At 37.8% G+C, this 17,065-nt stretch overlaps 1 protein-coding gene across 11 annotated transcripts in view; it reads left to right on the top strand.

Moving 5' to 3' along the window:
* LOC306888356 (kinesin-like protein KIFC3) overlaps positions 1-16,976 on the top strand; it is a 46,014-nt gene extending 29,038 nt beyond the window's left edge. For 6 of the 11 annotated variants that reach the window (XM_079446589.1, XM_079446584.1, XM_079446583.1 and 3 more), the window contains 13 exons: positions 941-1,114; positions 3,745-3,892; positions 4,376-4,506; positions 4,585-4,696; positions 4,780-4,961; positions 5,070-5,174; positions 5,745-5,875; positions 6,329-6,452; positions 9,089-9,218; positions 9,296-9,525; positions 10,608-10,760; positions 11,542-11,668; positions 16,050-16,976. In XM_079446589.1, coding sequence (XP_079302715.1) covers positions 941-1,114; positions 3,745-3,892; positions 4,376-4,506; positions 4,585-4,696; positions 4,780-4,961; positions 5,070-5,174; positions 5,745-5,875; positions 6,329-6,452; positions 9,089-9,218; positions 9,296-9,525; positions 10,608-10,760; positions 11,542-11,668; positions 16,050-16,072 — 1,770 coding nt within the window. In that variant the 3' untranslated portion in view covers positions 16,073-16,976. Of the gene's footprint in view, positions 1-940; positions 1,115-2,659; positions 2,747-3,744; positions 3,893-4,375; positions 4,507-4,584; positions 4,697-4,779; positions 4,962-5,069; positions 5,175-5,744; positions 5,876-6,328; positions 6,453-9,088; positions 9,219-9,295; positions 9,526-10,607; positions 10,761-11,541; positions 11,669-16,049 lie in introns of all 11 variants that reach the window. The other 5 variants (XM_079446580.1, XM_079446588.1, XM_079446586.1 and 2 more) reach the window with 2 other exon arrangements.
* The last annotated feature ends 89 nt before the right edge of the window (positions 16,977-17,065 follow it).

The following is a 17,065-nucleotide window of genomic DNA, read 5'->3' as shown; positions in this document are numbered from 1 at the left end:
TTTTTCCAAATAAATAATTTCTCTATATGTAATGTTCACCAACTCACTCAGCCAAACATCACATGTTGGAATCGTGTCCTGTTTTTACTATATTTTTGATCATAGAATTGCAAACTTTTTGAGCATTTTTTATAAAAAAAAATGAAATCTTTATCATTCCAAACTTTTGACTGGTAGTGTAAATAAAGCTATAGACATTTATTCTAATTAAGAGAAGATTCACAAATTGGCCCCAGAATAGCAAACATAGTATCTGGTATTATTTCCATTTTTTCTTTGTGTATAGTATATTGTGCATAGTCACCTCTATTACCACTTCAGACTAAGCATATTCTCTTCACATTTACAATACCAAATGTGACCCTGGACCACAAAACCAGTCATAAGTGTCAATTTTTTGAAATTGAGATTTTATACATACTCTGAAAGCTGAATAAACAAGCTTTCCATTGATGTCTGGTTTGTTAGGATCGGACAATATTTGGCTGAGATACAAATATTTGAAAATCTGGAATCTGAGGGTGCAAAAAAATCTAAATATTATATTGAGAAAATCACCTTTTAATTTTGTCCAAATTAAGTTCTTACCAATGCATATTACTAACCAAAAATTCAGTTTTTATATATTTACGGTAGGAAATTTACAAATATATCTTCATGGAACATAATCCTTACTTAATATCCTAATGATTTTTGGCATAAAAGAAAAATCAATCATTTTGACCCATACAATGTATTTTTGGCTATTGCTACAAATATACCCCAGCGACTAAAGACTGTTTTTTTTTTTTTTTTTGGTCCAGAGTTACAAATACTCAGAAGTCACAGGGCGCTGGCTATAATGAATGCACCAAATATATTGATTCTCTGCCTCTGACCAAAAACAAGATGCACTTCTCCGAACTGAAGTGATTTAATCTGTTTCTCACTCTTCCTGCAGTATGTGACCAAGACGGTTGAAGTGGAGTCGGCTCAGTGTAAGCAGGCTTTAATGGAGGCTCAGGCCCGTAACCAGACGCTGCAGGAGCAGCTGAGTGTCCAGAGGCAGCTCCTCCGAGAGCTGGAGCAGCAGCTGCACGAGTCCCAGAGAACCAGCAGTCAGCTCCGCCAGCAGGTACCACACTCGCTTCCTGTGTGCACTGCATTGAGTATCCTGAATTATCATGTGGCCAAATACTGCTCAGGTCTGACCCTGTTTGTGGTGGCCATAGTGGTCTGTTGCTATCTGCTCTCATGTCTTCTCAAAGGCCAAGTGGTTTGGTGTAATTTGAGAGAATCCTATGAAATCCTTCATATTTTTTTCCCCAAATTCTGTTTTCAGTTTTAAATTGGCTTGATTTTAATTCATTTAAATGAATAAAAAGGACTTTAACAATTTAATATTTAATTAAAACGTTAACAATATTACTCTGTAAATCTGTTCATTTTTCTAAAATGATTTTTTTAATACACGTTTATCAAAAATGCTTTATCAAATGAATACATAAAGAATTAATCTTAATCTTTAATTAACCTTACATAATACGATTTAATGAAATTTGAAAAAATCCTTTTTTAGCAAAGGAAGTGCTGCACAACAGAGGTTTGCATGACGTTTTTGCTTAAAACATAAAAATGCATATTGTGTGATATTCCTGAAAAAATTAACAAACTGTATTATTGTTAATACTTTGAGAAGTACATTCTATTGTACAGTAGTAATATATTTCTGTCATAACTTAGTTAAAGCTAACTTTTATTTTGGCTGGTTTTGAGTTTTGAAAACACCTTTTGAGTTTTTTTTGTGTATCTGGTGATAGTTTTTAACAAATGAAATGGTGAAATGCTGGTGAAGTGACTGCTTTTTGCGCGATCGCTTTTTAGTTTCACTTTCACTTTTGAGAGTCACGATCACACGTACTCTGTTTATACTATGGAGCGGCAGTACTTACCACACGTTTTACAAGATCCAAGATCGGATGTTTGTCAGTTGTGCTCAGGATCTGCAAATCATTCGCCATCGTCTCAAGCTGGTCGCACACTGATGAGAAGCTCAGCTGCTCTTCTCGTCCACTGTGCGACCAGCTTCAGTCATCTCTCCTATCTCTGTCTGGTTATGTGCTAAGTGAAATTTTATGTACTGTAACACCATTGGCAATCGTTATTTGTTTTCCTTGCCGTTCTGAATACAGATTTACGCTTCGGGCACACCCCCTAACTCCAACCCCCGCCCCCGATGTCAGCGTCCATCGCGATGTTTCACTGCATTTTGTAGACATCGCCCAACCCTAGTGCTCATGTCCTCATATAGTGAGACGGCAGATGCTGAAAACTCCATAAGCATCACACATGATTCAGTATGTTTAGTAGGTGAAACTGTGCCACTCATTCGCACAGAATTCAACCCAGAACATGCAGACTTCATATTTGCATAGCAGTCTTTTTGTACTGTTACCTATTCACAGACACTAGTGCTTATGGTTATTGATTATTCAGCCCTAATTTTGATTTATTCATCCAACATTCCACATTATACTGTAAATTCCTTTTGTTATGACCGGACTCCATGATTCTGTGTATTTTGCATGGTGGTAAACACAAGGCTCTAGTTTCAGGCCTCTCTGATATCGGTGTTGTGGCAGAGCAGGTTAACGGCTCTCTCTCTTCACTTGCGTTGCAGCTGAGGACGGACCGTGGCCGTCTGTATGGCCTGCTCTCCGAGGCGGTGGGTGGGGGTAACACCGAGGTCTCCCACAGGCTCTCCAAGGTCGGCCAGAATACTCTGCAGGGGTCAAAGGTCAAAAATGTGTCATGGGTCAGATTCCAACTGTCATTTATAGGAAGTGGTTTACTATGAGCAGACTTTTGAGTCTTTGTCCCATTTTAAGTGCCATTCAAAAATGTAGATTGATGTAGGCTCATGCTCATTTTTGACCTGTGAAACCCTGAAACTTTGCAGAGTAACTAGCTCACATTCCCTTCAGGGTTATAATTTATTCTACCTGCAGTAGTAATCCCTTATAATTTACTGTGAAATAGTCAATGTCACCCCCGTTGTGTACTTCATATGTATTGATGGTGTATGACCCCAGATGCACTTCCCATGTGTGACCAACAGCCCTCCACCCACCCACAGGTCTTCTTTCACTTAACTAACTGCATTAGATCAGTCTAACTAATGTCTCTGGTTAGTAGTCATGACTGAGTTTATGTTGGTCAGAAGTAAAGCTATTTTATTAAAATAAGGTGGAACTCAGGATATCTCTGTGCTCATCTGTGATGTGTTAAACGGTGTTGTGATGATTTAGCATTAAGCTGGAAAGTAGTTGTCAGCTGATATGGTTTTTTTAAATATTAGGAAGCAATATAACACTGATATATAATATCACAGATATCAGATGTTTGGCTGGTTGTGTAGATAATGCATGCATAACAAGTGCAGCAGTGAAATTGATATTTAATTTACACAATGTTTTAGCGTCACAAATATATTGCATAAAACGATAAGATAAGATAAAATCAGTGTCTGTAAAAAGGTGTTTATACTGACAGTGATCTTGATACAGTTGAGTACAACCAGCAAATCATACATTGGCGATTTAATTTCTGTCATTGTAAAAGCTCCTTTATATTACCTTATGTAATTCCTCATTTAAAACATTTACTATTTGCATAGAATTTATGAGCTAAGTGACACAGGATTTTATTGACCTTGGGGTCAGATGTGTTGACAGTGTTGTGTGTGTGTGTGTGTGTGTGTGTTAGATCCTGGTGTATGAGGGGGAGATGGAGAGAGCTCAGGGTCAGCTGGAGGCAGAGATGCAGAGTCTGGAGGAAGAGAAGAACAGAGTGATCGAGGAAGCTTTCATCAGAGCCGAGAGCGAGATGAAGGCCGTCCACGAGAACCTAGCAGGTGAGACCATGTGTGTTTGAGTCCAAGTCGTGTTTCAAACCTGGATTCCTTACCCTAATGAGACTCAACATTGGGAATATTGGAAATTTAATAAAATAAAAAAATAAATAATGTCACAATACAAAAAAAAAAAAAAAGGTCACTTTATTCTAAGATCCAGTTCTCACTATTAACAAACTATTAACTATGACTTGCCTCAAACTTGTGATTTGCTGCTTATTAATAGTAAGGTAGTCGTTAAATTTAGGTATTGGGTAGGATTAGGGATGTAGAATATGGTCATTCAGAATATGTGCTTTAAAAGCACTAATAAACCGCCAATAAGTTAATAATAGGCATGCTAATAAGCAAATAGTTAATAGTAAGAATTGGTCCCTAAACTAAAGTGTTACAAAAATGTTTGTCAAAAGGGCTTCAGTTTATGTTTTGTAAATTTTTCATTTTATATAATTTATTATTTCCCTTTTGATTGTTGTACAACAGGTGTGCGGATGACCCTCCTGACCCTGCAGCCGGCCCTGAGAACCCTCACCTGTGATTACAACTGTCTGAAGAGACAGGTGCAGGACTTCCCATACATGCTGGAGAAAGCCATCACTGAGGCAAAGCAGGAGGTGAGAGCAGCCCATACGAGCTCACAGACACCATCAGCCTGACCGCAGCTCATCAGTCGTGTCCGTCTGTGATTACAGATCTGTCAGGTGATTGGAGAGGTGAGCAGTGCAAACCAAGAACTCCTGCGCAAATACAAGCGGGAGATGAACCTGAGGAAGAAATGCCACAATGAACTGGTGCGCCTCAAAGGTGAGACCACAGAGATCTCTGGGAATTGTGTAGTTTGATTCTATTAAATTAGACATTCTAAATATAAAGATCTTGTTTTTCAGGAAACATTCGTGTGTTGTGCCGAGTACGTCCTGTGTGTGCTGGAGAAACAGATGCTGCTGACACCAAAAACATAGTGACCTTTGACCCTGATGATGATGCTGTTCTCTACTTGTCTAATAAGGGCAAGCCCATGACCTTTGAACTTGACAAAGTCTTTCCCACTCAGGCCACTCAGGAGGAGGTTAGTGCCTGAACTAGTTTTCTCCTACAGTTGTATTTCCTGTAGCATTTATTATATCACAGTCTTGTTATTATATCAGTTACTATATGCTTTCTTGTGATTGGACAGGTGTTCCAGGAAGTGCAGTCTCTGGTCACTTCCTGTATTGATGGCTTTAACGTATGCATCTTTGCCTATGGGCAGACTGGCTCTGGAAAGACCTATACTATGGAGGTATAGAACATGTTCCCAAATTTCACCCTCAAACTAAAAAAAGAAATAACTATATTGTCCTAAAAGACAACCAAGCCCATTAAGACCTTAGATTTTTTACATTGTGGCAATATTTTTGTATCAAAAAATAGGTACATTTTGTTTTATGCATCACATACTTACTAATTAATTAATATTCATATTATTAATGTTATAAAATATATTTAAGCTATTTATATAGTGCATGGTTGTACATGTTAATTCATATTTAATATTATTTATATTAATAGAATCATTCTAATATACTAAATTGCTGCTCAAGAAATAGTTCTGATTATTTTCAATATTTTTGTGGAAACTGATGTTTTTAACAAAAAAGCTTTTAACAATAGTGTAGTTTTTATGATTATTGGTGTAAGTTCAGTAACACTGTTAAATGTAATCTTTTTTTTTATTATTCAAAATATCAATCATTCATACTGTTAAAAATTATGTTGTGTTACTTGCATTTTAAAATTAATTTATTTAAAAAAAAACATGTTGGTTATGTAATTTCCGTGTCAGTCTCTCATGTCTGTGTGTTTCGTGCAGGGTGTCCCTGAAGACCCTGGCATTAACCAGCGTGCTCTGCGGCTGCTCTTCTCTGAAGTGTCTGAGAAAAAGCCTGACTGGGACTACAAGATCACCGTCAGCATGGTGGAAATCTACAATGAGACACTTCGGTGAGAAAAACAGACACAAGTAGAGCTGCACGGTGACAGCAGGAGGGAGAGATGATGATGCTCAAATGCTCTACAGGAGCTGTGTCAGTGTGACGTGCTCATCACTGCAGCATATTCAGCACTCTTTTATATAATTGTCCCAATGTCACACTGAAGTGTGTGTGACCTGCCACAGATTCTGCCGGTCAGCAGTTATGTAAAAACAGATTAGATTTAAAATGTCTCAGGCCATCTGCAAGACACAAACAGATCACACGTCACGCATTACCCCCTGCACTGTCTGTTCACTCGGCCTGTCCCTCGCTTCTCCTGTCCTGCCTCCTGCCGTGTTGTGTAACTCAAACAGATGTGCATAGGTTCTGATTCTGCTTGCCTGCATAATGTTAATCTGTGTCCCACTTTAAGTTTTGCGCAGATAAAATGAATTAATTTGTGTTTTTCTGATTCCAACAGAAACCTGTTGGGCGACAATCTCAATGAGAAGCTGGATATAAAGATGTGTCCAGACGGCAGTGGACAGCTGTATGTGCCAGGACTCACAGAGTTCACCGTGGAGAGCGTGGAGGACATTAACAAGGTGAAGCTCACAGCATCTGACCAGAGTTATGCTTCCTGTCGTCACTTCATGCTTTAGAGCCAGCTTCATGAACTTGACAAATGAACAAATATCACCACTATTAGATGAATTTTTAATGGAAAAAGCAACAAAAAATTTCCTTTTTAGGTCAGTTTGTCTTGTTTTGTCTGACCAGACAAAGAAAAACATATCCATTGCTACTCCGCTCTGAAAACTGTGAAAAAAGTACATTTTTACTACTTAAAAGTATACCTCATAATTAAAAAAATATTTGGTCTTTTATTTTAAATGTTGTCATATTGCATATGCAAATTTCTAAGGCCTCTAAATTATCAAAACTTTGCTTAAAAATCTGTTGTACACAATCTACTATATGCCTTCATCTGATTGATTATATTTTTTTAGCGAACAAAAGGCATTTTAGTACGTGTAGCTTCAGGCTTAATGATTTTTATAAAGTAAATGTTTAGTAAGCATAACTTTAATGTTATATTATCAGAAATGTGACCCTGTATCACAAAACCAGTCATAAGTAGCACGGGTATACACTCACTGGCCACTTAATTAGGTACACCTTGCTAGTACCGGGTTGGACCCCCTTTTGCCTTCAGAACTGCCTTAATTCTTCGTGGCATAGATTCAACAAGGTGTTGGAAACATTCCTCAGAGATATTGGTCCATATTGACATGATAGCATCACGCAGTTGCTGCAGATTTGTCGGCTGCACATCCATGATGCGACTCTCCCGTTCCACCACATCCCAAAGGTGCTCTATTGGATTGAGATCTGGTGACTGTGGAGGCCATTTGAGTAAAGTGAACTCATTGTCATGTTCAAGAAACCAGTCTGAGATGATTTGAGCTTTGTGATGTGGTGCATTATCCTGCTGAAAGTAGCCATCAGAAGATGGGTACACTGTAGTCATAAAGGGATGGACATGGTCAGCAACAATACTCAGGTAGACTGTTGCATTTAAACAATGTTCAATTGGTACTAAAGGGCCCAAAGTGTGCCAAAAAAATATTTCCCACATCATTACACCACCACCAGCCTGAACCGTTGAGACAAGGCAGGATGGATCCATGCTTTCATGTTCTTTAAGCCAAATTCTGACCCTACCATCTGAATGTCGCAGCAGAAATCGAGACTCATCAGACCAGGCAACGTTTTTCCAATCTTCTATTGTCCAATTTTGGTGAGCCTGTGCGAATTATAGCCTCCGTTTCCTGTTCTTAGCTGACAGGAGCGGCACCCGGTGTGGTCTTCTGCTGCTGTAGCCCATCTGCTTCAGGGTTCGACGTGTTGGGCGGTCAGAGATGGTATTCTGCATACCTTGGTTGTAACGAGTGGTTATTTGAGTTACTGTTGCCTTTCTATCATCTCTAACCAGTCTGCCCATTCTCCTCTGACATCAACAAGGCATTTTCGTCCACACAACTGCCGCTCACTAGATATTTTCTCTTTTTCAGACCATTCTCTGTAAACCCTAGAGATGGTTGTGCGTGAAAATCCCAGTAGATCAGCAGTTTTTGAAATACTCAGATCAGCCCGTCTGGCACCAACAACCATTCCACAAGTCACTTAAATCCCCTTTCTTCCCCATTCTGATGCTCAGTTTGAACTTCAACAAGTCGTCTTCACCACATCTAGATGCCTGAATGCATTGAGTTGCTGCCATGTGATTGGCTGATTAGGAATTTGTGTTACCAAGCAATTGAACAGATGTACCTAATAAAGTGGCCGGTGAGTGTATTTGTAGCTATAGCCAACAATACATCATTTGGGTCAAAATTATAGATTTTTCTTTTATGCCAAAAATCATTAGATATTAATTAAAGCTCATGTTCCATAAAGAAATGTTGTAAATTTCCTACCGTAACTATATCAAAACTTAATTTTTGATTAGTAATATGCATTGCTAAGAACTTCATTTGGACAACTTTAAAGGCAATTTTCTCAATATATATATTTGGCTGAGATACAACTATTTGAAATCTGGAATCTGAGGGTGCAAAAAAATAATAATTTTATATATATATATAATTATATATAATTTGCACCCTCAGATTCCAGATTTGAAATAGTTGTATCTCAGCCAAATGTTTTCCTATCCTAACAAATACACCAATGGAAAGCTTATTTATTCAGCTTTCGGATTATATATAAATCTCAGTTTCAAAAAATTGACACTTATGGCACTAATTTTGTGGTCCAGGGTCACAAATCATGTTAAAACGTAAGTATCAAACATGATACATCAGGCTTTTGAGAAAGTGTTTCCTTTCAAACATTTTAAAAAAATATATATATATATATAATTTTTTTTTGTTATTTCAGATTTTACAGGATTTCACAGTCCTTGTTACAGTGTAATTATCAGTTAATTACTGAGTAATATTAATTAACAACATGTACTTACTATGGGATTGGGGTTTGGTTTAAGGTTAGTTCCTTGTAATTATGCATAATTTACTGTTATTACTGTAGTATGACAAGGACACAGACACTGTACAATACTAACATTTTTGAAGTTATTAAATAAAAGTAGTTCAGATGTGTTCAATAATCAGTGTTCTGATGCCAGGTCATTTCAGTTTAATTAATTGTTTGTAACCGCTAACCTTTGACCCTGCAGGTGTTTGACCTGGGTCACATGAACAGGGCGACAGCGTGCACTAATCTAAACGAGCACAGCTCTCGCTCTCATGCCCTCCTTATCGTCACAGTAGCGGGTTTCAACTCTTCCACAGGCCACCGTACCTCAGGTACACATTGTTCGTTTAAACTGGAAGTAATTCAAATGCAAATATGAAACCTTCACTTTTTGTCCTCATTTTTTCAGGTAAGCTCAATCTGGTGGATCTGGCTGGTTCTGAGCGGATTGCCAAATCTGGCGCCGAGGGCAGCCGTCTGCGTGAGGCTCAGTGTATCAACAAATCACTGTCTGCGCTGGGCGATGTCATCAACGCCCTGCGCTCCAAACACTCACACGTGCCCTTCAGGAACTCCCGCCTCACGTACCTGCTGCAGGACTCGCTCAGCGGAGACAGCAAGACCCTCATGATGGTGCAGGTGTGTGAGCGCTCTCTGGATCACTGGGTCAGCAGGGTTAAAATGGAGAAAGTCTTACTTTAAACCTCGACACATTTTGAGTGGATTATAATGGATTTAGGGATAAAGACTGTACTTGGTACAGTACGAGCAGACCAGGTATTTTAAACAGTTTGTGCACACGCTCTCCTGTTGTTTTATGCTAATCGCCACAGAAATCACCTCTTATGCTAAAGAACCTTGTTGTGGACTAATGGAATCAGAAAGTCTGTTGTATTAAAGGCGAATTGAAATCAAAACACATTTAATTTACTTATAAATGTACCTGGTCATGCACAGTTTACAAATAGCTGCGTTCACGGCATGTCGTAATCAACATAATTACTAGATGACAACCTGGCATGTTCTACTCAGTAGACAAATCACAATGCAAAAAGTAACACTTGTGAAAATGCTTTATTAATAAATGTATATTTATTTAATGGGACATTAGTATTTCAGTTCTGTGCACGCTACATTAAACTGTATAGTGTGTCTAATGTATGTCTTAATCTTGTATTATCAGGCAGTGACTAAGAAAATATAGGTATTATTAAACACCAGATTTTACTGCTGAAGCCACTACCAATTTGAGTGTTTCCACATAACGCCTCAAAGTCTTGATTATTTGGAAAATTTTAAGTTGTAATTACAAGGATGTAAATGTTTTTGCAGAGTCAGATTGTCATAATTACAGTGTTTCTGACAAACACACCTTCATTGTTTTTGTTGGGGGTTTGTGTGTGTGTGTGTGTGTGTGTGTGTGTGTGTGTGTGTGTGTGTGTGTGTGTGTGTGTGTGTGCGTGTGCGTGCGTCTATGAAAGTCCTCACAAGTATAGCAAAACCAACGTGTGTGTGTGTGTGTGTGTGTGTGCGAGACCGAGATTTGAATTGGTTTCTTAATTGGAACCACAGTACTTAAATTCCCTATTCCCATCACAAGTTTACAGAATTTTCTACCTACATCATGTTAGTTTTGTTTGCAGTTTATCATTCCCTCCAATGCGGTTTCTCACAACTCTGAGATTCTGAGATAAACTGTGATTCTTCTCTCTGTATCTCAGGTGTCTCCTCTAGAGGGTAACATCAGTGAGTCGGTTTGCTCTCTGAAGTTCGCTCAGCGTGTTCGGACTGTTGAGATCGGGCCCTCGTCTTTCTCACGCCGCCAAGCAGAGAACTCCTCAACATCCTCCTCTCCAACTCATGACAGCGTGGAGGTACACCAGCACAAACACACGCATCCTCACGTGTTCATGTCTGAGATCAACAATGTCTTTGAGATTGCAGTGGCCTCATTCAATAATACATTAATCAAAACACTCATTATTACTTTTCCTCAGCTCCTGTTCATATTTTATAATGTGATTTGTGCATGATAAAATTAAAGAAATTAATTTGGAAAATGTATGTTTCTCACATATTCAACTCAATATTTTATTGTTGAAATAAGTGACAGATGTAGGGCCACATGATAACAGTAAACCTCTGCCGTACAACTCTTTGTTTGAAAATTCGATTTTTTTGCCATTTAATTTACATTTTAAAAGATTAATTAATTGGTTTTAATTGTAATATTTTAATAGTTTTATAATAGTTTAAGGTTTTATTCTTGTTTTTATGATAATTGTGAAATTATCGTATTTTATAAATCCAGAATTTCATTTATTAGACATGCTTTCTGGTTAGTAAAAGTTAATTGAGCTATTAATTAAACCACCTAATATGTATTTTTCTTTAACTTTTTGCTAAATTGTATGTTTCATGGTTTCAATTAATTAGACATGCTTTTTGATTATTACAGTTTAATTATTAAAACTGAATCCAGTGGAATTCAAATGGAAATTTGGAAAAATAAAATAAATTTCAACATAAAAATTTAATAAGTTCACTTGTATAACGAAAATGATAAAAAATACTAATAATTTGGGAAAAAAATAAAACTTTTCATAGGGTGCTACAAATGCAGGTCAGCATTTACAAAATCTTTTTTTCACGTAGCTGGACTCTCCTCCCGTGACCCCTGTGCCGCTCCCCATCTCAAGGGCCAGCAGCGCAGGTTCAACCCTGTCCTCCAACTCTAAAACACCCACAACCCAGCGAAGGTCCCACAGTCAGCTGTCCACAGGTTAGGAGAGAAAGAAACACCTACAGTATCACTGTAAAACCAACGGTCACATGACTCTGACACACCTGCTTATATAAGACTCTGCAAATAATCCGATATTATAATACATTAATCTCATAATCACAGCCTTGATAATCATAGCATCTGACAGTGCGTTGAGTGCAGGTCACGCTATGTGAAGGGGACGTCTGTTCTTTGCATTGTGACGCTGTAATTGGTTGGTTTCCAGATAGACAGGTAGACAGAAGCAGCCCATTGGTTGGGGACGGTGGGCAGGTAGGTGGGGTTTTATGTGGTTGGTCAATTGGCATGAACTGCTCAGCATGGCATGGTGCCCCACGTGTCACCTTGTCAGCGTCCACCCATCTAACACAGCGCCTTTAACCCCAGGAAGCTTTGTCTGTGTGTAAATTGGGATCAGCTGCTGTTTTGTTGTTGTCTTTTTAGTTTTGTTTGGCCTTGTACAAGCTTACTGTATTTGTCCAATTGATTTATATCTGTTGTCTTGTTATTTTTGCAACTGTGCACTGTATTCACTGTTTGTCTGTGTTACGTGTGTGTGTGTGTGTGTGTGAGAGAGAGAGAGAGAGAGAGTGGTGAAAATAATTTTGTTTTTTTATGTCTTCACCTACAGCTCTGCTTTTGATTGGCTGGGCTGCACTGTGGTGGTGACAGAATAATGTTTATTTTTGTGTCAAATGTGATTTCATTATTGTCATGTGAGGGTAAATGAGTTCAACACTGATTACAGTGGCTCTGTTCTAAAATCTAGTGAACTCTTTTCTAATACAGGAAGACACATTTGGTGCCAAAAGTTCAGTACAATAAAGAATCATTTGAATGAACAACTGTTAATACTTCTTTTCAAACTAATATAAACAACATTTTTCACTGAGAAACGTGAAGAAAACCATTAGGATTTGCACTTTTGGTCATGTGACCAGAGACACTGCCCTTTTAAGGAAAGTTAGTTCACTCTGCAGCCATATTTGCAATGCCTCTTGGGTATCCAAGACCAAAGTCTATCTACTTAAATGAAGAAATCCTGAAATCCCCAAAACTGCTTGCCACACTCAAATTTAAATAGCATTTCAAATCAGCAACAAAACTAAACTGCCCCATCAATGTTGTTTCTTATGGTTAAATTGCATTAAACAAAAAAAACATATTTTTGGACCAGGCCTAAGGGTGCGTCTTACACAGTGTCTATATTGGATGTGAGCGATGCAATGCGGCATGACTAAAGACAATAAAGCCGCTTTTTCCACTACCAAACGTCAAGCAAGACTGGAAGTCATTAATTTTCAACACGAGTAACACAGGAGCTGCATGGAGTTCCAAGTTCCATTTGCGTATGTGGAAACTTTCCAGTACTCTTACCGTGAGGTGAGAATTACCAGTATTTCTCACAAAATGTATATAATTATCTACATTCAATGTCAACATAAAATTAATTGTGCAATTGAATTCTATAACTCAAACATTCATGTTTGAAGAGGTCACAGAAGCTCACAAGTGACTGATTTGGAACAATCGCAAACTTGACTTTTAATTAATTTTATTGTTAGCATGTTGCTAACATGTTCCTATTCACACCAACATGAATGTTCTGGAGGAAAATTCGGCATTTCGCTTGTGATTTTTAGTTTTCTGACCAATGGAGTTTCACTCTCTGACAGTAGGTGGCGTTTGTAGGACAGTAGAAATACAGCGGTACACAAAACAGAGCTGCGCACAAATACAAGTGTACAGAGAAAGAGACTCGGTTCTGGATTCTTCCTCTGCCATTCACTGTCGCTTAGCAAAATACAATGCAATAGAAAGGAGATTAGAATGCATCACTGTTTAAAAAAAAAAAAAGTTGCAATGACTGCATGCCCGTCTCTGAATGGATACATAAACAGTAAAAAATGTTTATCGCACACAATTTTCACACCGAATGTTCATCTTGGTGTGAACGGCAATCTTAGATCCTCTGTAAAGGCTACCTTTAAAATTCGTCCAAAGCATGTGATTTTATCTCGCAGCATAATTAAAGTTGTGTTTGTGTAGAAAAGATCTATGATTAGGGATGCACGATATTGGATTTTGCCGATATCCGATATGCCGATATTTTTCCAAATAATTTGGCCGATACCTATGTATTTCCTTTTTGTTTGGAAACAACACCAAGTCTCTCCTGTGCAGAAATTATTAGGGGTGTAACAATTCATCGATGTGGATTGATATATTGATACGATGTCTGACGATACGATGCCACGCGTAAAATATCGATATCTGTAGTATAAAAAGGCACCTTTATTTTGGCACTGTCCACATTTTCACATAATGTCCGTCTATGCATTACCGCCAACGCATTCATTCTCGTTCAAACTCAGGAATCAGGACTCGATATAAGGACTGCCCGAAGGCACAAGGCGAGCATAAAAGACGCTCGGGATTGTTTGCGGAACAGTAGGGCGCTGTGTGAGAAGGTTTCCGCACACACATCTGAAGCACACGCGCACAGACAGCCGTCTACACCGCGTGAATACTGAATTTAGCTCTCTTCTGCTTTTTTGTGCATGGATGAATAAATACAAACAAAACTACATCAAAATGCGTGTTTTGGCTAATATCCTAGTAAATACAGTCGGTTAGGCATTGCATATGTCTTAACGTAAACAGTTGAGAATGAAAAGGCATGTGTATCAGTATATTAAATCCATGCTTTCTTCTTAAAGTGAAAGCAAACTAATAATAAATCTAATGCTGTCAAAGAAAAATACAAGTGCTCACTGCTCCTGACTAAATAACCTTTGTAACATCAAATATTATTAATTTATAGGCTATTTAATTTATACAGTGAAAGACTATTTTAGTTATTTTACATTTGATTTTTACATTTCTGTAGGGTACCTGAAAATGAATTTTTGCCTGAGCTGAAAAACCTGAAAAGCACTGTTTATTGAACTTGTGTCTTTGTTCTATTGTATTTATTTTCTGCTATTGCTTGTAATTTAGTTATCTGTAGAAAAGATTTTTAGCACTGAGCCCATAGTAGCATTTTTAGATTTATGTTCATGTTATATATTTTGGTTGCATTTGTGATTTAATAAAAATGTAGATGGTTGTTTAAAATGGGTATATAATATCGATATACTCCTGTATCGAATCGTAATCGTATCGGAGAATGTTTTTGAGGTATCTGCAAATATTGTATCGCTGGGTATGAGAATAGATATTGCATCGTATCGTGACGAACCATCCGATTTACACCCCTAGAAATTATAAGCAAAATATTAAAAATTTTGGTTATTTTGTTAACAAGAACTTATTTGTTAGAATTAAATAAACCGTAATGAAGGTTTTTGATGGCACATTGAACCTTTGAAAATAACTATAAATAAACTATATATCAATCGTTGCATTTTTTTTTCCCCCCAGAACGATGGTGTTAACCCTAACATTTTATTTTATTTATAAGATTTAACATTTGAAGCTGGTCTAAAGCAAAAGAGCTGTAAAAACTCTGAATTTGTGATTATTTTTCATGCAAGCTATAGCTTCTGACCTTTTAAATCCAAACATACTCATTATTTTATGACATCAATTACTGCTTTATTTAATCTGAAACGCAGTCTAAATGTTTCTTGTGTAGGCTATTTACTTTTAATTTAATTAGAAGTAGTCCTACAGCGCCCCCTACAGATTCAAACTCTTTTCCTAATGGGCTTTATGACCCGGGGGAGGCTGTCACTGCTGCTGCTGCAGGTGCTATTAGCCTGTTTACTCTATCACACACCGAACGAGTCATTCTGTACATGCTTTCACAGATTAAATGCAGTGATCCAAAAGAGTGAATCTAATCAGCATTCAGACAAAACTTTGCTTCAAGAATGAGCCACACTGCTGACGTGATCTAATCACTAGCACATGCGAGTTAATGTATTCCTCTTATCGGCGAAACTTATCGGCATAATTTGTCATATCGGGCCGATGCCGATATTTACATTTAAAGAAATCATCAGCCGGTTCCGATATCAATCCGATAATATCGTGCATCCCTATCTATGATGCCTTAAAATGTCACCCATTTATGCAACTTACCTGGTTTCTCAGCAGACCAAGTGTTTCTTGTGAGGAATGAGTAACTACATGACTAACTAAACCCGCCTGGTGTATGAACTGTAAGACAAGCTTTCTAGACCTCGAAATATGGTTAAAAATAGTGTGCAGAAGTTGCAGTAAGATAGTAAGTGGTTCTTCTTTTGTTGTTGCTCTGTTGTGTGGTTTCCATTGCAACAACATGCTTTAAGTCTAGTGTTTCCTGTAAACTGGAAAATCTTCATGAATTAGTCATGATTGCATATGTAATTATCACACTTTTCTCTGTTTATAGGACGAATGAAGTTAACGGCGTGAGGATCACCTCAAAGAGGGTCCATCCTCCAAACCTCTCGACCAATCGGCTCCTTTCTTGAACGAACCAATGAAAGACCTTGCCTGCTGCAGGGCAGGAGCTTAACTGGCAAATCTGGGTTGATGTTGGGAACTATAATGACTTAAGCGATGTTCTTTTTGATTGGAACGACCAACGTAATTTTTGCGATGCCGATACGCAATTGAAAACGATCACTGACCTCTCGACAACACCTGCTGCCTCAGAATGAGAAGACCCTTCTGATATGGTAAAGTATTTCTGGGCAATAACGCACTTTAGTCTAGTCTAGGCTGTCATTTGTAATGTTGATGTTACGTAAAGGCGATTGATTTCTAGATGCTTGAATGTACGTGTATGTATATATTCATGTGTCTGAGCAAGATTTTAATTTTTATTCCTTGATCTTAAAGAGATCTTGCTTTTCTTTCTTTTTTTCTGCAAGAACAAGTAAAAATTTCACACCCAATAAGCTTTGAACAATTCTGTGTTTCATAGTAGCAATAAGGAATAATGCAAATGTTCTAATCTCAGTAGCATTTCATTATTTTGTATATAGAAACTTGAAGGCCGTTGAAAGCCCGGACCGTCTTCCTGATCCATGCATGTGTTCAGCACTCATTCTTTTTAGGGCAATCATTAACAGTTTTTGTGCAGTGAAGTCAAACCATGATGGTATACAGTGTTTGCCGAACAGGACGAGGACTAGATCTGTATATAGAGATGCATTCCATGTGACCCCACACTGAGACAACAGTACGAACATTCGTCTGGAGCGGTTTCTGGGGTCTTGCTTGCTTGTATTCACATTGGTGTACCTTTTGTATGCAGTTTTGTTTTTGTACACAGTTTTTAATAAATTCTCCAAACCAAACTTTGGGAGAAATTATTCCAGTGTACTTTTTTTTTGCTCATAAAATTAGTAGTTAGTTTATTGAAAGTAAGGTGTTCCTTTTTTAAACATTATCTATTATTAT

This window comes from Barbus barbus (assembly GCF_936440315.1).
Source record: "Barbus barbus genome assembly, chromosome: 22".
NCBI lineage: Eukaryota > Metazoa > Chordata > Actinopteri > Cypriniformes > Cyprinidae > Barbus > Barbus barbus.
This window is presented reverse-complemented; position numbering and strand designations above follow the sequence as displayed.